Below are 22,885 nucleotides of genomic sequence, written 5' to 3' on the forward strand. Positions count from 1 at the left end.
TGACGTGGTGGAACTGTCTTCTTTGCGGAAGCTGTGATGATATTTATCTGGAGTCAAATGTTTCGTGAAAACCGGTAGTAGAAGCGCTTAAAGTTTCTTCACTGCTGAGGAAAGAAGAGACATAGGGCGATAAAACCAATATTCTCCACTATTCAGAGATACTAAGAGTTACAGACCCGTTGAACGCCCGTTGGCCCATATTTTTCAAGATCAGCATGTTGACACCGTCGGGACCAGGGGCTTTAGACCCTTTAACTTTCCTGGCTTCCACTTGGGCTCAATCGCTGGAGTAAGCAAGTGGTGCACTGTTGTTTGACAGTTTGTGCAACTATGTGACGGATCTATAAACCGAAAAATGCAGCAAGATCAACCGAAAGTCGGTAAAAACAGCTCGCGCATACCTTCGGATCCAACACAGTCCGCAAATGTAACTGCCACTCCGTCATTGTGCTTCGTCCTTAAGGTGGACCAGAGCTTACTCATACCAATGGCGAAGTACCAGGTCTTGAAGCGGTCTACCCATATCAGCTAGTGCTGATTTACCAGTTGCCGAACATCCAAATTGAGATCCTATAGCCGGGATCCGCCGGATCGCCCTGGCGTAGGTGGTCACGCTCATTGACTAAAACGGCTACCGCTGGGAAATTAAAGCGAATGCCCTTCAAATGTCAGCGGATATGAAGTGAGCCACAGAACAGTGATCACCTCGCCGAATGCACGATCGCCTACGCGCACATCCATGGGAAATGGTAAGAGTAGTGAAAGTTCGCGAGGCTGACCTAATAAGATTTATTAAAGTTAATCTAAGAGCGGTAATTCGCGAAAATGAATTCGGTTAGCCTATCGATCGAGACGATAATAACTTAGGTCACCATGTTATGCTATTAATCAGACCAACGCTAGCTATCCTAGTGGGGGCATTGCCGTTTACTGTGCTAAATGTCGAATCGTCCATGTGTTCTGCCAAAAGTTCTTCCCTACGTGCGCTTGGCTGGTTTAAATGCAAAAGTGCGAAAGAAGCGAATTGAACAAGTGGGTGCATGTCGCTGTTGTTATTGTGTTCTAATTAGAATCAGGCTCATAGAATAGACTGTCGTTTAGTTTGGTTTTTGTTGACAAAATAAAATATCTCCCATATATTTTTGACGAATGCTGTTGAAGTGACAGTCCTGAGCCACTGTCGAGAAAACGTTACACATATCTTAGATACACTTTAGGCTATTTTTCCTGAGTTCTTCCTTGTGGTTGCTAATTTCTAGTGAGAAAAAACACTGCCTACTTTTTGGTGCTTGTTTGTTGGTGCAAACTTGTAGGAAATATATTTTTGGTGCCTACTTTTTGGCGTTATATTTCCTTAGTGCCTACTGTTTGGGGCGTTTTCTGGTCCCAATTTTTTTTGGCGTTTTTTTTTTTGCCTACCTTTTGGCGCTTATTTCCGTTTCCTGGCTAGTGCTTGTGCGTACTATAAAGTGCTATCTATCGTTGCTGCGGTCCTGCAATCGCTGCGTTTGTGCGGGTGATAAACGCTCGCAGGAGTGCGCGTTGTTGCCACGGTTTATGTCCGACGTTTACCTATACCGGTCAACCCTTCTCCGTTTTTTGTAAATTTTGTCTATTGGTATTCTCTGCAAATGTTGTGAATTTATTTAGATATATAGTATTCTTTCTCTCTCTCTTTCTCATTCTCTCTCAGGTCTCTCCCTCTTTCTTTGTCTGCCTTGAAAGTTTCACTTCTGTTATGTGCACTACGCTACACGCACTGCTTTGTTTTTCAAAAATTTCGATTTTTTTTATATTTAATTGTTGATTTTTTTTTCGAAAATCTGAAAAATTTTTCTTGAGACCGCCAAATTGTTAATTTTGAAAAAAAAAAACAAAGCTTCGATCAGGCACAACTAATTTCTCTTGTCTGATTGATTTTAGATGAATCTCAAGGACTTCTGACGATCACCGCAAGGGACTTCTGGAGAAACGGGTGGGTTCCACACAAACAGCGATAACTTCTACAATTATTAATTTTTTTTTTTAAATAAAACAATTGAATGGCAAAAAAAATTATTGTAAATCATCATTTGGCTGAGCTTTCCTTTTCTACCACGATATATTTGCTTATAATGTCTAAGTGCGTGGACCGAATTTAAAAATTATAACACGCAAATGTAGTCACTATATCAGCCTTTTGATTTGTATTACTTTTTATAAATTAAAATTAAGATTTAATAGCAATATTTAACGTTAAAAATGCACCTTTTTTGCATAAGCTTGAAAAAATGCCCTATTACAGACGCTTATTTCACTTAAATACAAACACAGAAAAGTAACGAATTCACTTATAAACACTCTTTATTAATTGAAGAATTGATTTAAAGCTATTTTCACTAAATAATACTACAAATTCTATTAGAATTTTATTATTACAAATGTTCTTCTAAACGTTTGTAATGCCGTGCAGAATAAATGTGAGGAGCGAACTGTCAAACGAACGATGAGAGAGAGAAGAACAAAGCGAAATGAGAAAAACCCAGTCAACATAAAAGGAATAACTCTTATATTATTATCGCGCGATTTTTAGTCCAAATTTTCGCCTGCGGCGCTTTTTTGCTTTCAAATATACATGCATATTACAAAAACAAATATTTTTACAAATACTGAAAATTTGGAATAAAAATCGCGCGATTTTTAGTCCAAATTTTCGCCTGCGGCGCTTTTTTGCTTTCAAATATACATATATATTACAAAAACAAATATTTTTACAAATACTGAAAATTTGGAATAAAAATCGCGCGATTTTTAGTCCAAATTTTCGCCTGCGGCGCTTTTTTGCTTTCAAATATACATGCATATTACAAAAACAAATATTTTTACAAACACTGAAAATTTGGAATAAAAATCGCGCGATTTTTAGTCCAAATTTTCGCCTGCGGCGCTTTTTTGCTTTCAAATATACATATATATTACAAAAACAAATATTTTTACAAATACTGAAAATTTGGAATAAAAATCGCGCGATTTTTAGTCCAAATTTTCGCCTGCGGCGCTTTTTTGCTTTCAAATATACATACATATTACAAAAACAAATATTTTTACAAACACTGAAAATTTGGAATAAAAATCGCGCGATTTTTAGTCCAAATTTTCGCCTGCGGCGCTTTTTTGCTTTCAAATATACATATATATTACAAAAACAAATATTTTTACAAATACTGAAAATTTGGAATAAAAATCGCGCGATTTTTAGTCCAAATTTTCGCCTGCGGCGCTTTTTTGCTTTCAAATATACATACATATTACAAAAACAAATATTTTTACAAATGCTGAAAATTTGGAATAAAAATCGCGCGATTTTTAGTCCAAATTTTCGCCTGCGGCGCATTTTTGCCTTCAAATATACATATATATTACAAAAACAAATATTTTTACAAAAGCTGAAAATTTGAAATAAAAATCGCCTAAATTTTCGCCATCGGCACTCATAACTTTTAAGATAAAACAACATTTTCATAAGTGCTATGAATTATAAAACCTAAGTTAAATGCTTGCTGGGTTGTCGACTGCTGTATTCTCTTCTCTTCAACTGTATTTCAGTACAAACTGCAAATGTGGTCGGAAAAAACCTAATTTTTAAACTTCTCCCGGGGGTTCTATAGGGACCCTAGGAGGTTGGGACTTTCACAGTTATAATGGTGTGACCTTGCTCTTTCTAATGGGCGTGGTGGGTGGTGCCCCGCCCCCTCCCCCTCCGCCCCCCATTCAAATATATCGTGGTAGTAAAGGAAAGTTTTTCCCATCATTTTTTCGGGCCTCTAACTACCCCTAACCCCTTCATTGCTAAAATCAAACATTTTCCTAAGGAAATACATTGATTTGTTGAATGTATATATTTGATTGGATATATTGCACATTTCAGAAATAATAACAAACAAAAGTAAGTACGCACAATTTTATAAACTATATACATATACACAATAGTTGTGCTCGATAACAGAATTAGCCATCACCAGCCATCAATCCAAATAAAGAGCGTAAACGAAAATGCTCTCTCAAAGAGCAAAAAAAAAACAAAAAGTTAACGAACTCAAAATTGCATTCACATACAAAAACCGGTAGAACACAAATCAGATAAATTTGTTTACAAATTTTTGTGATGTCCAAAAAAAATTACCATGAATATACTTTATAAATTCCCGTTTTTTGTTGTTCAATTTTCGATTTTATTGAGAAATGCAAATTTCAAACCGAAGTGCACAAAAGACCAAATTCACAAAAAAAAGTTGTTTGTTTACAAAGTTCAGTCACATGCATAAGTTGTTGTTGGCTAACATTTCTCCATCACAAAATTAACATCTCTCTACCATCCAAGGTGGAATTATTATAATAAATTCGCCTTGCTACCATCCAACTGCCACTTTACTCTCTAAATTTTGGTGTGATGACTAATTTTTGGCGTTATCGGCTACTTGCAAATATTAGGAATGACTATTACAAATGTGTGTGTTATCGAACGCAAGTAATACCTATGACACAATACGATTATTATGGGGATATTTAAAAACAAATTAATTAGGATAGTATAAAGTGCTTCTTTAGTTTTTAAGAATACTAATTCACTTTCTGTTATATAAAATATTTATAAACTTTTAATTTGGTTTGCGCTATATATGTTTTTAAGTCAATCTACCTTACTACTCCACCGTTACAGATTTGGCCAAGTTACGTGGGCAGTCTACATCGCAGCCCCGCAAAACTGCTATGTGATATGACAGCAACTGCATGGGTATGACAGTCAGAATGCCCTGCAGGCAGTCCACCGTGCGTGGAATTTCTAAAGAACGCGACGAAAACGCTTTTGTATCCTCATCACCCTCCTCGCACAGTAGAATTGGGCGACCGTTGCGTGCAGTTACTTGCTGTAATGCATTCATGCACTTCATATACACCGGATCACGCATGATTACCATCAGCACTGGCATCTCATCGTCCACCAGTGCTATGGGTCCGTGCTTTAGCTCGCCCGCCAATATTCCTTCACTATGCATGTATGTCAATTCTTTTACTTTGAGTGCACCTTCCAGGCATGTGGCGAAATTATAGCCGCGTCCCATTATTAGGAGCGATTTGTGCAAATACAAGTCCTTCGCCAGCTCCTGCACTTTTGAATTCAGCTGCAACACTTGACGTATTTGATCAGCAAGCGCCTCTAAACCGTTAATAATTTCAAGGCGACGTGGTTGCAATGATAATCTATCCTCTGACATGACTAGAGCGAACATAACTAGCGAAATAAATTGTGACGTATAAGCCTTAGTGGACGCCACACCTATTTCAGGGCCGGCATTGATATGCACTCCACAGTGTGATTCGCGACAAATGCTGCTGCCCACCGTGTTGGTGATGCCAACTATGAGTGCGCCACGTTGTTTGCAGTAACGCAATGCAATCAGCGTATCGGCTGTTTCACCTGACTGTGAAATAAAGAAACACACATCGTCACGGAAAATGGGCGTATGGCGATCCATGAAATCAGAAGCAAGCTCCACCACCACTGGTAATTCGGTTAGCTCCTCAAGCAGCTGGCGTGTAGCCACAGCACTATGGTATGATGTGCCACAAGCTATAAGAATGAGGCGCCGGCAGCGCTTAATCTCCGGTATGAATTCCTTAATGCCACCCAAAACTGCTGTTTTTGTATCGAAGAACATGCGGCCACGCATGGTATTTACCACCGATTCGGGTTGCTCAAATATCTCCTTTAGCATGAATGAATCATAGTTGCCTTTCATAATTTGCTGAATTTCCATCTTCAGTGTAGTGATTTCGCGTGCATGCGGATCATCCAGGCATTTCTTGAGGCGATGAATACTTAACTTGCCATCTTTGACTGCTGCCACATCGTCATCCTCAAGATAAATGACGCGATCAGTATGCTCAATAATCGCACTGGCGTCCGATGCGAAAAAGTATTCGACTCCTTTGCTTTCCATCGGTTGATATTCAGCTGATGTGTCGTTGTACAGCGGCGGCAAGGATATCTCGGCTGGTAATGTTTTTCCATGTGCTCTCTGCTTCTTTGCGTACAATATTGGAATGTGGTCGATAGGTAAGAGAGTTTTGGATTTAATGCCTACCAATAGTGGCGTGCCACGTCGTGATGCTACGCATTCTCCAGGGAAATACTTCGACTTACAAGCTATCGCAAAGGCACCTTCAAATTGCAGAATGGCTTGCTCGACGAGTTCGCGAAACGTGTAAGTTGGATGTTGTCGCCACAAATGGTGAATCAACTTAGCAATCACTTCAGTATCAGTTTCCGATTCAAACACATAACCCCGTTTTTCCAGCAGGGTTTTTACATCTTTGTAATTGGTAATGATACCATTGTGGACGACCACAAAACTGTTTTCCTCATCCGAAGGCTGCGGATGAGAATTCTTTTCAGATGGTGGACCATGCGTAGCCCAACGTGTGTGCGCAATACCGATATGCGTAGTGATGGGTACTTTGTATGCATCGCTATTACAAACCTCGGCAATTGCATCCTCCAAAACCTTAACCTTGCCCGTGCGCCGCACAATCATAATGCTGTTACTTTGCTCATCTGCTTCCGGATCGTCAATAGCCAACCCAGTTGAGTCATAGCCACGGTACTCCAACCTCTTGAGGCCATTTAAAAGCAATTCTAATACTTCCTGTCTTGACCGCGGTGTTAAGTAATTAAGATAGGCGAATATGCCACACATTGCGAATATAAGTATGTAAATTATTAAACGAAGTACGCGAATATATGATCTGTATGCGAGCTATTGTGTAAACAAACTGCAAAGTGCCACGTACACCACACTGCTTAAAAACCTTCCTCGGCTGCTGCTTGGTATCGACGTCAGCATTTATCGCAGCACTCTAAATATTTAGTTTATTCTATATCCAGCGTTTTGACGAATATATTCAATTCTAAAAAAATTGATAGTGGAAAAGAAAGTTTAACTGCATTACCAATCTACATACATACATATATGTATATCTACTTTTGCAAGATATTTATTAAGTGGAAACTTGCTATGCGATAAGATTATAATTAATTTCCGCTTCTTGATACGTCCAAATTATATTTGCCGACCGTGTCTTGTGGAATAAAAGTTGCTGGAACTTTTTAACACCTTTGTTTATATTTCGCTGTGCCATCCACCATTTTCGTAGAGATCGAGGGTTAACAGTGTTGCCGCGATAAGTAGGACGTAATGAAGATGGAATGCAACAAACTGATGAAATAGTGACTTTTATGTTGTAATGGTTCTAGATATTTTATAGATCTCGAAAAGAAATTAGGTTGGCTTCAAAAAAAAAGGCATGAATACAATACAAATGTGGGGTACATCTCGTACCGCTATCCGCTCTCAGAATCGCTGTGTGTGACATCACACTTGTGAAATTTATTCGCGTATTGTTTATATAATTTCTTCATTCAAACAGCTGCAGTAATATGACATCTCGTCTCTGTGATGCGCGCAAGTTTGTATTCTATCAATTTATTGAACCATGTAACAAACGTATATTTGTATGTACAAATTATTTGCATATATTGCGAAATTTATGGAAAAAATGACGAAAGTATAAATCCGTTTACTGTTACTTCCGTTAATACGGAAACATTTAATTTTTTGACGTGATAACGTCTTATAATTCGATTTAACAGGCTGCACGCACGAAAAAATGTGTCGTTACCTTGCTCATTAGTGTTACCTTGCTCATTGCCGTTACCTTGAATGAACTGCAAGCGAAAGCGCGGAGCGAACGACAAAGCAAACAAAGCAAACGAACGGCAACGTTCGACATCTTGCTCTCTCCTACTTAAGTGAGCGTATATATGTATGTATATGCGCATATGTACATATGTATTTGTACGTATTTGTATTTGCATATGCCTTCTTATTGATTATTATTAATTTGATTTACTTGAAGAATTTAAAATGAAACCAAGTTTGTTAATAATACCTGTTGTTTTAATGTTATTATTATTTTTTGACGTGATAACGTCTTGAAATTCTATGTAGCCAGCTGCACGCACCAAAAAATGCGTCGTTATCTTGCTCATGCGTCGTTACCTTGCTTGAACAGCATGTTATGTTACGTTATGATATGTTATGTTATGTTATGTTATGTTATGTTATGTTATGTTTTGTTATGTTATGTTGTGTTATGTTATGTTATGTTATGTTAAGTTATGTTATGTTATGTTATGTTATGTTATGTTATGTTATGTTATGTTATGTTATGTTATGTTATGTTATGTTATGTTATGTTATGTTATGTTATGTTATGTTATGTTATGTTATGTTATGTTATGTTATGTTATGTTATGTTATGTTATGTTATGTTATGTTATGTTATGTTATGTTATGTTATGTTATGTTATGTTATGTTATGTTTTGTTATGTTATGGTATGTTATGTTATGTTATGTTATGTTATGTTATGTTATGTTATGTTATGTTATGTTATGTTATGTTATGTTATGTTATGTTATGTTATGTTATGTTATGTTATGTTATGTTATGTTATGTTATGTTATGTTATGTTATGTTATGTTATGTTATGTTATGTTATGTTATGTTATGTTATGTTATGTTATGTTATGTTATGTTATGTTATGTTATGTTATGTTATGTTATGTTATGTTATGTTATGTTATGTTATGTTATGTTATGTTATGTTAACTCATTCTCTATATCCATACAAAATATCTATCAAACAAATAAAATTAAAATTTTCTTTTGAAAAATGCAACCATTCAATCAGTATTTTCTTATGACGTTATCACGTTAAACTATCGTCAGTAAACCGACTTTACAGACAACCTCTTTTTATTTCAATTTTTTTTTTAATTTTTATTTATGTTTTTTCATTTTTTTTTTTTATTTTACATAATTTTTTACTTAACTTATGAAATAATAAGTTGCATATACAAGTTTTAAAATAGCAACGAAGAGCATCAGCTATCTGAATACTTATGAAATAAGAAGTAATAAAAGTTACAATATTATTAAGTTTTGGATAAAAGTAAGATTACAAAGAGTACATGGGGTAGATTAAAATAACGGAAAGATTTGTTTGATAAACCTTGTTGTAAGTTATTAACTCCATATATATTCACTTAAATCATACTCTCAATGTAATATTTGATAACATTTGAGGGTGGGCGTCAAGGTCGTCAAAATTGTTATGCGAAAACTTTAATTGTATCCATTTATTGGCGCGTACATCCTTTGTTGTTGTTGTTGTTGTTGTTTTTGTTTATCAGCATAAACATTTCCCATACATATACGCGAAATGCTGCTGAAGTGATAGTTCTTGGTGAATATAAATCCGGGTCGCTCCGGTTACGTAGAACCGACTGACGTAGGAATCCACATTCATTGTTAGATGATTGGCCAAACTCATTCTCCAATATATAGGATACGCCTTGACGTTTTTCCCCAAATAAAGGAAACTATAGTTTTATGCCGCCTCCGAACCGCAAATGGTTAGTTATGAGCACCTTTGTTACTGTTATTAGAAAAAATCGTTCTTGTCATTTGGGGTTTTATGTTTACAATAGGTCTCGAACCCGGGCTCTACGTGACAACAGTGGGCGCAAAGCATTTTATATTAATGTTGCTTGAATTCGAGAAACTGATGATTTTCCAAAACAAAACAAAAATTATTTTCGGCGTTCGCATACGCAAAACTCTAGTAAAGTAAGGTAAATTGAGAGAGCAATAAGACATTTCATTTGACGCGATTTCAGCACTAATTTTCATCAGCACCAATTTGTCAACAGGAAATGCAAATCATATAATTTCATTTAGTGCTGGAATTTCGATTTAGAAATAAGTAAATCTATTTTGGGTTCTACGGAATGTACGAAATGTGAAGAAAAAATCTATGCGCAGCATTTTTGAATTTTCCATTTTTTTATTTCCCTTTTAATCCTCAATGTTAAATAACTACAGCTGACCGCAAAATTTCAAAGTTTTTACTGTTTTTTGTTCATTTTTCGAAAATTTTCCTACTGGATAATATTTGCTGGAAAATCAGCTAAACAAATCTATTATTAGTTTTAGTCATCTACGTGATAATTCGAAACAAACTATAACGCAGAACCTTGCAAAGAAGGTGAATTAAGAGATCAAAGTGACAGTTGATTTTGAGAGCAAATTGCAATTTGTTTGCATTGAAAAAGCAGCTTGTTACAAGCAAATGCTCATACAATAAAGAAATAAAAAGCTGATTTTCGAAAAATCTGTAGTGGACAATTAATATAAGAAAAGTGCGCAGTTATTCTTAGATTGCAGTATAATTTGCAACTCCCTTTTTAAATCTTTTTGAATTGCGCGCTATGAAAATTTGCATTTCTTGAACTATATGTAGGTTTTGCTCTCTGAGAGTCAGCAATTTCAAATTCCTGAACGAGAATACACATCAATAATGATGAAATACAAAATTTGGCCGTTTTGACATTTTGGCTCGAGAAAAGAAAATATCATTAATCTTTTTTTGCATTTGCAAATAACCAGAAGGACAACACTGTTTATTCGATGGCACATGTCCGGTAGAACGGGCCGTTTTACCCTTTCGGCACAAACGACAGTAATGTCATCGTTCTTTTTCGAAGTTTCTATCAACGGCGTCGGCCACATGTTCGCTCGTGAAACGAGAATTTTCGCGAATTACCATTGAATTATGGTGTAAAGTGTTGTGAAATTATACAAAAGTGCTGAATAATCAAAACAGTGATATTGTACAATTGAATTGAACTGAAATTTGTTAATAGATTGCAGACAATCTCGATAAAACAAAATTTTCAAATACGCAAAGAGTACATTTTTTCGTCTCTCTTTACAACTCTATTCTTTTGTCGTCGAATTGTCAAATTTCGACGTGAGTTGAGTTTGGTTCGTATCAATTCTTCGTGTCAGATTTATTATTGTACGAATTTGATCGTGTGTGTAGAATAGTCTCCACAAAGCAAAGGCCGCAATAAAGGTTTGTGAAAACGAAACTAAGATAAAACGTGTGTGCAAAGTGAATTGTATTTTGGACTGTGCGGTGCTCAACAAATCGACGTTGTGAGTATTTTTAAATGTGATTTAAACCTTTTTTGATGGAAATTAAGAATACCTCATGAGAATCTATTCGTAATGTTATGGTGTGTACCCCTAGTTCGATAGGGGTCAGTAATTGTTAATGCCCAGAATGTAAGCTTTGTCTGCATTGGTTCCGAGTTTATCAACAGTCAGCTGACTGCTGTAGAGATGCATTTAAATGCAGTATTGCATAATATGCTCTTGTAGGTTATGGAGTAGCAAAATTAATTAAAATGCAGTTGCAGAAGAAATATGAAATTCCTATTTATATACAAGGTATATATGTATTTGTGTGTTTGTTAACATAAACATTTGCACATTCTCTTGTGTTCCTCATGTCATTGAATTAATGACATTGCTGGCTGTGAAAATATAGTACGCTTAAATGCAGCTCTGTACGTGCCGAAGTGCAATTGTCAGTTGATTGTGTGTATTATACCTTTCGTTCTCTTTTCGTTTGAAGTTTAACTGTGTGTACATCACTTAACCTCACTTTTGACCATATTTTCTTACAGTCTGACGTTCGTTGGAATATTACGCGAAATTTCGTAAAATTTTCTATTATATACATTGAAAAATTATTAGGAAGTGTTGAATGCAACTTTTAGGAATATTGAAAAATAATATTTCACCGTCGTAGATGTGCAGTAAAAATTTTGACAGGCAAATTTCCGTGTTTAGTTTAAGATCCTTTATTGCGGCTTAAAGGACATGATGTCATTGGCGAATCTAGTGAATAAATGTTCTAATATCTATACTTCTAGCTAAATTGTATTGATTACTGTGCATGATTTTTCCTTGAAGAATCTACAGTGAGCATTTACGAAATGCTGTCAACTAGATAAGGCTCACTATAAATTGCCAGCCGTACGAATTCTTGTGACCGTCTTGAAGTGGCTATTAGCATCGCTGTAGAATTCTTCCTTTCACCGGAATTTCAAAACAAGCATAGGTATTATTCGCTAGTCCTTTGTGCACCGCAAAAGTGTACGTTGGTCTTGAATGTGGAGAGGGTAAAAGTTGGAACTAATCTTTTACATTCTTTCTTTCAGAGTCGACGTCTTGAAATTGATTTGTTTGAACGTTTTTTGTCTTTTTGATTGGGCAAGGAAGCAGCAAAGAGTTTCCATAACGTCAAAGCAATTTCTGGAGTAAGTAACGTAACTGACGTTACCAATACTCCGGAGGCACACGATAAACGCACTTGAAGCTAACATGTCAGCAGGTAAAGAAGAAACTTCAAAAACGAGCGCCACCAGCACCGGTCCAACGGTGGCCGCTCCCACTGGCCAGCCAGCAGCACCAGCAACAACGTCTTATGCTAATGTGTTGCAAAATTTGGAAACTAAAAAAGGTGCCATTGATAAAAGTGGATCTGTAGATGTCGCAGTTGTTGATTCTGACAATAAAGAAAACCAACCTAATCTAAAATCAATTAAGTCATGGAGTGAGGAGGCTGCTGCCGCTGAAGCAGCCGGCGAAAGCTTAGCCACTACTACTGTTGAAACTAATGCAAGCTTGGCCGGCGAAAAGCGTGCTGCCAATACGGACGCAGGTGCAGAAAACTCTTCGGAAATAGACGATAATAACGATTTTGTGCCGGTGGTTTCACATCATCGACGTGATCGTAAAAAACCACGTAAGGAAAAACCAACCGGACGTGAACGACAAGCTGGAAATAATAACAATGGAAATGAAAAGCTCACCGGCGGAGGAAATGGTGCTCGAGCTGGTGGTGGCAATGGTGGTGGTGGTGAGGGTGGAAAAAACAAACGTATAACGGGTGCTGTTGACAAGGAAGGCGATAAAAAGTATACGTCGCGTCCACGTCAACGCGGCGGTAGCCCACGTAAAGGTGGACCTACTGGCGGAGCACCCAAGTCGCCAAAGGACCGGAAAGATACTTCGCCCAGTGCTAGCGTAGAGAATACAAGCAGTGGAAATGAAGCAAAAAGTAGTGATGCCGAATCGCCAGCAGCTAGCGGTAATGGTGCTGCAGCAGTTCCACCGCCTCAACCGAAGAAATACGTGGCTGCACCTCCACCGAAGGTCAACGCCTGGAAGGTAAGTACGAACAAAAATAATCTTAAGTTGCAAATATCAATTTTACTCATTTGCATATTTTATGCAAAAAAAGAGTAGTTCAATATTTGAAAAATTATAAATATAATAATAAAACCGTAATTTTTGCAAAAATAAAAAACGTTAGTGCTGTTTTTGCGTATTTCAGAATTGCGCATTAAATTTGTCATATTTTGATGAACTATGAAAAAACTATACCCGAAATAAGGCTCACAAAAGTAGTAAACAAATATGAGTAGAATGAGATAATAACAAAAAAAAAAATAAAAACAAGAAATTCAAAATAATGCTGAAGTTGACGATGGCACCGACCGAGAGCTTTAGAGAGGTACATACTGCGTTAAATCACTTCTTGAAAGGAAAGCACGTTTTGTGGCTTGATGGGCTACAAGAGAATGTATTTTCTTTTGTTTTACACACTTACATTTTTGTGTTTAGGGTTTTTAATCAGTTCCAAAATGAGTTATAATTAGACTCGGATAAGTGATCTTTGTTTAGGGTAGGTTCATTAAAATGAGTTACTGCTCGGTTATAATTTTAGGAGATTAATTAATATTAAAAAATATATAAAATATATTTGTGCAATGATTGAAACCGGTTAACTCGAAATTAACATAAAAGAGTATGGAAAAAAGAGAAATGAACTTATACAACCCGAAAATTCAGAACAGTACATAAAAAAACGAGTAATAAACATATAAGTAAATTAAAAGCAACGAAATATTATGCAATACTTGATCAACGGTGCGACTGAATTTGTCGAGTGTGTGAGGTGAGCGTTAATGCTAGCAGGCCTGTTGCCAGTCGTTGTTGTTGATCACACCACGGCTGGTGGTGGTGGTGATTCTTGTCAGCGCTATTTTCGTATGTTCTTCATTACTAAATTAAACGATTTTGTTTCTGAAATGCTTATTTTTTTCTCGCTTCAAATCTTAATCGCATTAATATAAACATTAAAAAAAAGTTCAATATAAATTAGGGTTGTGAAATTTGTTCAACGAAAGAAGCAAAAATAAATGTCAAGGTCAATATTTGTTAGTGCGACGAAATGCCGCATAAAGTAGAATGGATCGTATAAAATGTACGGAAACGAAAGCAAATTAAAAGCTATTGGGGAAAAAGATGGAAAAAAGCAGACGCAGGCAATCGCGTATCACAAATGTACACATAAACAAACTTATTGAAAACCATACATGTAAACATAGAACAGATGGGCGCATCTCTCTTTTGTTGCTCGACATTAAAACACACTAATGATGATTGAATGAAAGGCTGTTTCGATAATTTTCATTTTTGTTTTGCAAAGAGATAAAAAATTACGCTTAGGAAAGGGAACGAAGGAGAAAGTAGGGGAGATATTTCAAAACATTTGTATATAATTGTTGAAACTTTTCCTATGCATTTAATTTATTAATTTATATTTAAAGCTGGAATTCGTTTTTACTAATACACACATGCATATATCATAGTTTACAGTTATCGTAAAATATAAAAACAAAAGTTTTGCGAATGAGCAATTGTTTAGGCATTTCACTTTTTTAGCAGTTCAATGGTCGTAATATTTTTCCTCATACAGCATTTTAACCCTTAGAGTACGGACATGGAGTCTATTTTATAACAAAAAGGACGGAGTGGGGTGACTTGGGCCCCCCAAACGAAAAACTTACCTTATAATTATAAATAAATTAATAATAGAATGCCACTAATAAGTTTTTATACAGGATTTAAAATACAACTCAACTACCTAAAGGGAAAAAGAGCGAAGAGATAATTATTTACGAAGTTATTAAGGAAAACTATTCTTGGGGGATCTAAAGTCCCGCACTCCGTACTCTAAGGGTTAATTTCACTCTCTCCGTAACAGCATGAAACATTCCCCGTAAATGTTTGAGTCAGTCCTTGACCGAATATAGATCCTGGTCATTCCGGCACCAACTACCGGGGAAACGATTAGGATTAGTGTAATCGACCAAACATTTGTAATTAATTGTTGGAAAATTCGAGTTACAGTTCTGACAAACGTAAGATTAAAGTCTTCAATGAACGATTACAATAATTTTACTACGAGTATAAGAAATTTCTTAATTAGAATTTTTTGAGTATTCGTAAACGAAGTAAGTTAAAATATTTGCAAGAGTTAAAATGGAGTTTAATAATAAGCACCACTGGATTATATTCCTGTAAAACTTCATATAGTTTTTTTTCATAACAATATTGCAATCATCTTATCACCAAGAGCGGAATAGTACGCGCGAATAGAACCTCCCTCTTATCACCAAGAGCGGAATAATCCGCACTAAATTATTTTTTGTTAAAGTTTGAGTAAAATAAATGTTTTTGGCAGTCCTGTAACATTCTTTTCCATTAGAACAAGCAGTAAAAGTCTTGCCAACGCAAAGTGTTGTATTATGGATGCAAAGTATTTTGGCTTCATCGCGCATTTCGAGCGGTGATGTAAAAGGGTTAAAACTGAAGCGAATTCGTCAAAATACCATCGTAGGTAAAGTGGCATTGACGCTAAAACAAATGAAGCGTGGTTAAAGCCATATAGTTAAGCTTTTATTTCTTGTGAAGTTGGACCCTCGGGCAATTCTAATTTAAATCTGTTCAACTATAAATTATGGTTATGGTTATTGTTTTTGTTATAGCAGCATAAACATTCCCCACAGATGTACGGGGAATGATGCAGGAGTGACGGTCCTTAGCCGGATTTAAATCTGGGCCGTTCCTGTAACGTAGAAAAAATTAATGTTAACCCTTAACTGGTATCGTAAATTTGACTAACGAAACTAGTGAACTATTAAAATTAGATTCTAGGATACAAATGTCTACAATTTTTTTCAAGAATTATTTTGATAGGACAAATAACAAGCTTGTTTTATGAAATTAATAAGGTTTTATTCATATATAGTACTTCAATAAAATAAAATTTATAATAATCATAATTCAAAAAAATAAAACGCGTGGGGGCTGCGCGGCCCCCACGATACCAGTTAAGGGTTAAAATTAAATCTAAAAACAATTTCCTTAAATTATTTCATTTTTTCTGCATTTTCCTATTTCAATTTGTAAAAAAACTTATGGCACGACCAAGTAGTTTCACTTAACCCAGACTTTTCACGGCAGATCTTTTTCGACTTTGGACGTGAATTTAACATATTTCTACTATAGCTAACGACTTGAGCCTTCGGGTAGCTTCGTAAAATTAAATTTCTATCGATTTATGGTATATTTATCCTTTTCCAAAGGATCGTCAAACAGGACAAAAAAGGCCTCACCCGAGTGCCCAACCGAAGGTTTTAAAAACGGTATCCAACGGAGGGTTAAAATCAGTATCTCGCATGTTTTCCAAAGCAAAGATAATAGAAATATATTAGCTTGACACAAAATCCTTGATTTTATTAAAAAATACTTTGAATCCGTAATTCTTGTTTTTGCTCACTTTTTATTCTTTGGTATTATAATTGACTGGTTAGCGAATTCAGTTACCCATTTTATTTAAAAGTGGTAATGATCCGAAAGAATGGGAACCAAAGGAAAAGAAATTTGTGTATGGAAAAGAAAAATAATTATAAAATTGTAGAAAGATGGAAACAGTTTCCGAAATATTTGCAAAACTATTGGGGCAACGTATTCCTCTGTTCAACGCGTAGTAAACAATTATAAGCAAAATTTGATTTTAACATCTAAGTTCAGGACTGGGTGTCCAAGAACAGTATCGGTCCGGGAAGAGCAGTATAGTCAATATGACAAAGGCTAACTCTCGAATAACATAATCAAAAATTGTTGAGAATGTAAACCAAACATTTAAAAAAGTATTTGTGCGGAAACTGCTAGAAAATTTTTATATAAGGCTAGGCTGGATATCAAGGTAAAGTCGCTCGCCGTTTATTTCACTTGTGAACAGACAAAAGCGCATTGAATTTGCTAAAAATTATATAAATAAGCCTCCAGGGTTTTAGAAACAAGTAATTTTTTTAGTTGTAGACCAAACACGCTCACACCAAGAGTGGAAAGGTCAATAGTGAAGCAATTTGAATTAAAACCACAGTGCAGCCTTAGAATGCTAGCTGCAGATTTGGCCACAAGTCCGAGTTCTCTTAAAACTAAAATTTTCATCAAGAAATACAAGGGAACAGTCATTACTATCGCATGCTAAGCTTGACAAATTAATTTCTTTTGCTCTAATTTAACATTCAGTGGAATATTTTTATATATATTTTTTTGTGATGATGGACCCAATGGAGTTTAGAGAAAGCCCCTAACAGCCATACAAATCAAGAACATTATTTCCACAGTGAAATTTGGGAAGTTAAGTGTAATAGTATGGGGTTGTATGTGTACCAAAGGCATTGCCGAAATTAAAATTATTGAAGACAAATGATAAAATAAATCTAATAATACATTTTACGTAACAATTTTAAACGAAGTGTGAAAAAATTTGGACTTACTGAACCAGAAAATCCAAATAAGTGGCTATTCAAATTATACCAAGCTAATGATCCTAAGTACAAGTCTTACATATGCACGTTTTGGTTCCTACATATTTGCTCAAATGTGCTAGATACTCTTACCCAAAGCGCAGACATCAACCCAATTCTAAATTTATGGTCGCATTTGAAAAAAAAAAAATTGACAAAAAGGTGCCCTACAAACAAAAACAACTAGGAAAACTACATTCATCAATGCATAGGATGTTACAATCGGTAATAGATGCTGAAGGTGGCTACACCAAATATTAACATAAAAATAGGCATGCACATTTATTTGATATTTTATTTTGTTGATATGTGAAAAAAAATTTGAGACAGCGCTGAATATAAAATCTTTTTTTAATTACTTTTTCTCTAAATCACTTTCCATAAATTATTTCTTTTTTTTTCATACATCGCAGAAAATAGAATGAGTTTGTCTTGTTATAAAAATAAATAAAAAACTACGTGCAATACTTTCGAAATCCACTTCAAACAGTTTTCCTTGCCAAATATTTTCATATGAGACAAACTGTACGTAACACGTATGGGCTGAAAAGTCCTGGACGAAACAAAGAAAAAACGTTAATTTTTTTATTCAAAATTAACTTTATTCTTCAACGCAATTTCCATCAGGAACAACGCAATCATTTCAGCGCCTCTCTAACACTTCAACACCACTTTTGTCAGGCCTCACCCTTTCATTCGTGCGAAATTTCTTACCGGTGAGCATTTTTTTTTAGATCTATTTCATTCGTTTCTGATGGAGCGGAGTCCCCATAACGCTTTTCAAGCCATTGCTTCGTTTGAATGGTATTTTTCCCCATCAAGAAGTTGTGTAAAATGAAAGCACGAAATTTGTTTGATCCATTGTTTTGAAAATAATAAAAGTAGTATCACTCTAACACAATAACCCACGAGCTAGGGAATAGAATATCATGAAATTTTAACAGCTGTCTCTTTATGGTTAGTACTAACTCAAAAAGAGGTGAATGCAATAAAACTAGTGCCATCTGTGTGTAAGGCCCGGTACTTTTCAGCACAAGTGTTATTTGCAACCATCTTAAAAATAGAGTAAATTTTATGGAAATTTTCGTCGAAAGCATCGATAACTGCTTTTGAAAAATATTGCTTATCATTCATTAATTGTAGAAGCTCTGTTGCCAATATTGTCAATGAATAGATAGTGAATTCCCGTTCATAATGTATATGGGTTTAATTTGAATTTAAAAAGGAAACTTGCACCTTTTTATAGAAAATTCAATGTTAATTTATTTGAAACGATTCCAAAAACATCGTCAAAAAACTCACTTTCCAGTTTAAAAAATTTTTCTAAATATTTAATTCAATTATTTTGCCTTGTGCGAATGCTAAATTCAAACGAGAAACGAAAATTTCTAAACGTGTGGCTTTCACAAATTTCACTAAGGATATTAACTGCACTATAACTCCATCAAAAGTCCTTTGGAACAAAGTGAACTTACTCTACGGGCACCGCCCATCTAACTTAATTCACTCTATTAAAAAAAATAACAAATTATCTACATCTAACTCCCTCGAAATAGGTGATTCGCTGGCAAAAGCATGGTCAAACTACTCAAAAGACACTAATTTTTCAGCACAGTTCATAGGACAAAAAATCGTTATAAAAACCCAATAAGCATGGTCTATCAACTAAGTAAAAAGGCGAAAGCTATAGAAGAGCCCTTCACATTGCAAGAACTCGATGGATGCCTAGCTTCACAAAAAGGAAAACACCTGGCCAATATAATATCCCCTATGAGTTTGTAAAACAACTTCCTTCAGTTGGCAAGCTCATTTACAATACACACACTATACCACAACAATGGAAAATTGCCCTTGTTGTACCCATACCGAAACCAAACAAGCCAAAAAAACCTGACGGAAGGGTATAGATAGGCCTATGTTTCTGCTTTATATTTAAACTTTAATTTCCGTTGAAAATTACTTTTTCTATTGCAATTCCAAATCGTGCATAGAAATGCTCCATAGCCTAATAAGGAAGTTTCTTTTTATTTGTACTGAATTGATTTAGCACGCGCGATGTTATTTGTTTTTTATATTTTGCCTGTTTGCTTTTCTTGTTTCTCATTTTTTATTTGACAAATTTTTATTTACTTTTTACTCAAGCAACAACGGTGGTGCTGCTACAATACATTGTAGTATTTACTCGCACGCTCAACGTTCCACACATATACACACATAAATATCGCGTACTACATTCTATCTGCTATGAATTTTAAACAACAATAAATTTAGGCAAACACGTTGTTGCTGTATGAATTATATACATAGCTTCTCATTCTGAGACTTCTCTCAATATGAGGTTTCTGTTGCGTACAAACAAGTCTCGTGAATACCACAAAATTCTCTATACAACTCAAAACAACCCACCACAACAGTGCACACGTGGGCTCCAACAGTTTGGAGAGCGCTGATCATGAGTGTATACGTGGATATCGAATTGGTTGCCTTTCATTTATTGCGCCGCTAGATGGTTGTCTCATTCTAAAAGCTCAGAATGCTTTTCTGTTTAGAATTGTGTGAAAATTGCAAATAAGCACGAAAGCTAAAGCAAAAGCAAGAAAGAAGAAAAACAAATAATACAAAATATCTGCTACAACAACAAGAACAACAACCTGCTTACAATTTATACCGTGAGACAGACTAACTTTTCGCTACCACTAACTTCGCCGCAGTTGTTGTTTAGCAGTCTACAAGCAGTACACTGTGCATCACATTGGGGCTTAAAAATGTAGCAGCTGCTGTATTTTCCTACAACAATCGTACTCACGTTTTGCTCGTGCTGTGGTTTATTATGCGCACACATGCACGATTTCTGTTTATATACATATATTCTTTCACATTAACAAAGAGAGGCGTGAAAGTAAAAGCAATATAAAAATTAATGAAATGAAAAAAATTAAAAAAAAAAACATCAACAACAATATAGTATTTAAAGCAAATTATCGCTCGTGCTTAAGCTAGATAATTCAGGCACAAAAGGCTGATTATATATGTAGGATTCTTTGCACAAACATTGCATAAGTGAGCTTACAGTTGTGAACATTGACATCCGGAAATGTAAAGAAATTATGGCTTTTAACAATTTTTTTTACCGATTTTTCCATAACTTATTGCCGCCGATTACAGTTAAAAGCTCTGTGAATTTTTAAAAATATCGACCACAAAATGCATACAATGTATTTATGCCAAACTATAGGAAAAAAACAAATTTTATGTACGTGCCAAAATATAGAAAAAAGGTACTTTCTGCACGGAAAATCGACCGCCGGAAGAAGTTACTGTTACACTCAAGTGCACTATTGAAAATAATATTAGAAGACCAAAAGAATTATTGACTCCGAATCTATTAGAGGTAATATCGGTAGACCTATCTGATTTTCTTTTTTTCTTTCGCCGTTCACATCTGGATGTCAGCATTAAATGAAATGTCGAAAAGCCGTTCCATTCGCACCATAGTCGCATGCTTTTAGCTCCAACTTCATGCCGGCTCTGCAACATAGTTCGTCCTTTCGTTTCTACTTTCTTTTGTCATAACATTTCTAATGTGCAAACCGGTTTAGTTTGTTGTCTAGTGCCACCTTTAATGAGTGCGCGCCTTGCTCCTACGGGAAAATTTTGAAATCGTTTTCGTTCAGATTCGTTAATCAGCCAGTTTCGGTAATGATTTCGTTACGAGTTGCTATTAGTCGCAGATTATTCGTACAAATTCGAAAAAAGTAAAATATTCTTGCTTTTTCCAGGAAAAATATTAATTCCAGCTGGTGTTAACTTAAATAAATTTTTTTTGTCAATAATTATTACGACTAAAACTCAAATAAAACTGCGAAAGCAAGTTACGAACCTAAAAATTTATGTTCGACTATTATTTGTAATGCATGCCAATATGAAATTTTTTGATGAGTACTTAGCATGCCCTGAAGCAGAATCTAGAATATGGCGATTTCATTTCATTGAAACTAATTGACTAGATATTACAGCAATAAGGAATAAAATATCATCTTAATATTATGAAGATTGCAATCGAAAATTTTTACTGACATTTTACAATTTACGTATTTAGGTGTAATTTACCACTTGCCGACTACTTCTAAGCACAACTTATCAAAATGCATACCAACAAATTTCGATTTCGAAGAATTTGAGCGGAATCGAAATGCAGAATACACCTGAATATAACCTGTAGACGTCGATACATTAGATTAAGATTTATTGGAGGTTTGCACTTCGACCCCATGGTCCTTTTAGCCCTCATGGATACATCCATACATATATTCATAATTAGGTTGAAAAGTAAATATACATACATATATAAAATAGACTCGAAATTAATCTAAAAATAAAGAGAGTCAAATACGGACCTAAACAGAAATCTTGGCGAAGAACATCTTTGAGATGTTATTAAACTCTTTGAGCGCTCTAAAGAATTTTAAAAGATTCGTGAATTTCTTGCGTGTTATTTTAAAGTGTAAATCAAAGTTTAAGCATTTATTTACACTTTAAATTATTTTATTCGTACTTAAATACTTAACGGCTAGCAGTAGTAGTAAATATTTGATCAGCCTATTCATTTTGTAGCAGGTTGTACAGTTATGGTTCTTACTGCGCTTGAAAATATTTTCTACAAAACTTTTAAATTTACTGCCGTTAATGTTAATGCAAACTTTCATGTTATACCGCAGAAAAGTTGAGTTCACTCTGTTCGAAAGAGAGCTTATGAGCTTTGATATAACAACAATTGCAGGGAATTTTGTAGTTAACTTCATTTTCTCACACTTATTACCTACATACATTATTAAAGAAAATAACTGGAAAATCTCCGCCTTACGCTCATACAAATATTTAAATTATATTTATTTTAGATATTTAGAAAGAAAAATAAAAAAACATTCTTAAGAGTGTATTTACTTATTTATGTATGTATGTGTGTATGTAGAAAACGACTTTCTTGCAGCTATTTGCTATAAGTTTCGCCTTATCTTGCAGTTTGTATGACTATTTGCTTTCATATACATACATACATACATACATACATATGTATGTGCATTCATGTACAATACCTTTGGTGCTGTTTATTTACTTTTCTCTTATCGCTACCTTCTGTTGACTGATCTTATCTGCTGTTGAGTTTTAATTTATGTAAGTGGAATTGGTATGGTCGCAGCAA

General features: G+C 35.1%; 2 protein-coding genes across 7 annotated transcripts in view; one reads left to right on the forward strand and one right to left on the reverse strand.

Moving 5' to 3' along the window:
• Window positions 1-4,294: 4,294 nt before the first annotated feature.
• On the reverse strand, window positions 4,295-7,569 carry LOC129236372 (glutamine--fructose-6-phosphate aminotransferase [isomerizing] 2-like). 3 transcript variants are annotated; one of them, XM_054870725.1, is made up of 2 exons: window positions 7,023-7,569; window positions 4,295-6,948 (listed from the first exon to the last, which is right to left on the reverse strand). In XM_054870725.1, the coding sequence occupies exon 2, from the start codon at window positions 6,735-6,737 to the stop codon at window positions 4,683-4,685; it is 2,055 nt and encodes a 684-aa protein (XP_054726700.1). In that variant the 5' UTR covers window positions 6,738-6,948; window positions 7,023-7,569; the 3' UTR covers window positions 4,295-4,682. The 3 variants fall into 3 exon arrangements, with proteins under 3 accessions (XP_054726700.1, XP_054726698.1, XP_054726699.1); XM_054870723.1 differs by having other exon boundaries at window positions 7,007-7,569; XM_054870724.1 differs by having other exon boundaries at window positions 7,003-7,569.
• A 3,089-nt stretch (window positions 7,570-10,658) lies between these two features.
• LOC129236373 (la-related protein 1) overlaps window positions 10,659-22,885 on the forward strand; it is a 66,067-nt gene continuing 53,840 nt past the window's right edge. Inside the window, exons 1-3 of one of the 4 annotated variants that reach the window (XM_054870726.1) lie at window positions 10,659-11,101; window positions 11,884-12,071; window positions 12,172-13,183. In XM_054870726.1, the coding sequence (XP_054726701.1) occupies window positions 12,335-13,183 (849 nt within the window). In that variant the 5' untranslated portion in view covers window positions 10,659-11,101; window positions 11,884-12,071; window positions 12,172-12,334. The remainder of the gene's footprint in view (window positions 11,102-11,883; window positions 12,072-12,171; window positions 13,184-22,885) is intronic. The other 3 variants (XM_054870728.1, XM_054870727.1, XM_054870729.1) reach the window with 3 other exon arrangements.

Source organism: Anastrepha obliqua, chromosome 1 (assembly GCF_027943255.1).
Source record: "Anastrepha obliqua isolate idAnaObli1 chromosome 1, idAnaObli1_1.0, whole genome shotgun sequence".
Classification (NCBI taxonomy): domain Eukaryota; kingdom Metazoa; phylum Arthropoda; class Insecta; order Diptera; family Tephritidae; genus Anastrepha; species Anastrepha obliqua.

Coding starts and splice junctions, on each gene's coding strand:
- LOC129236372 (XM_054870725.1), bottom strand. CDS start 6,737: ATGTGTGGCATATTCGCCTATCTTAATTACTTAACACCGCGGTCAAGA.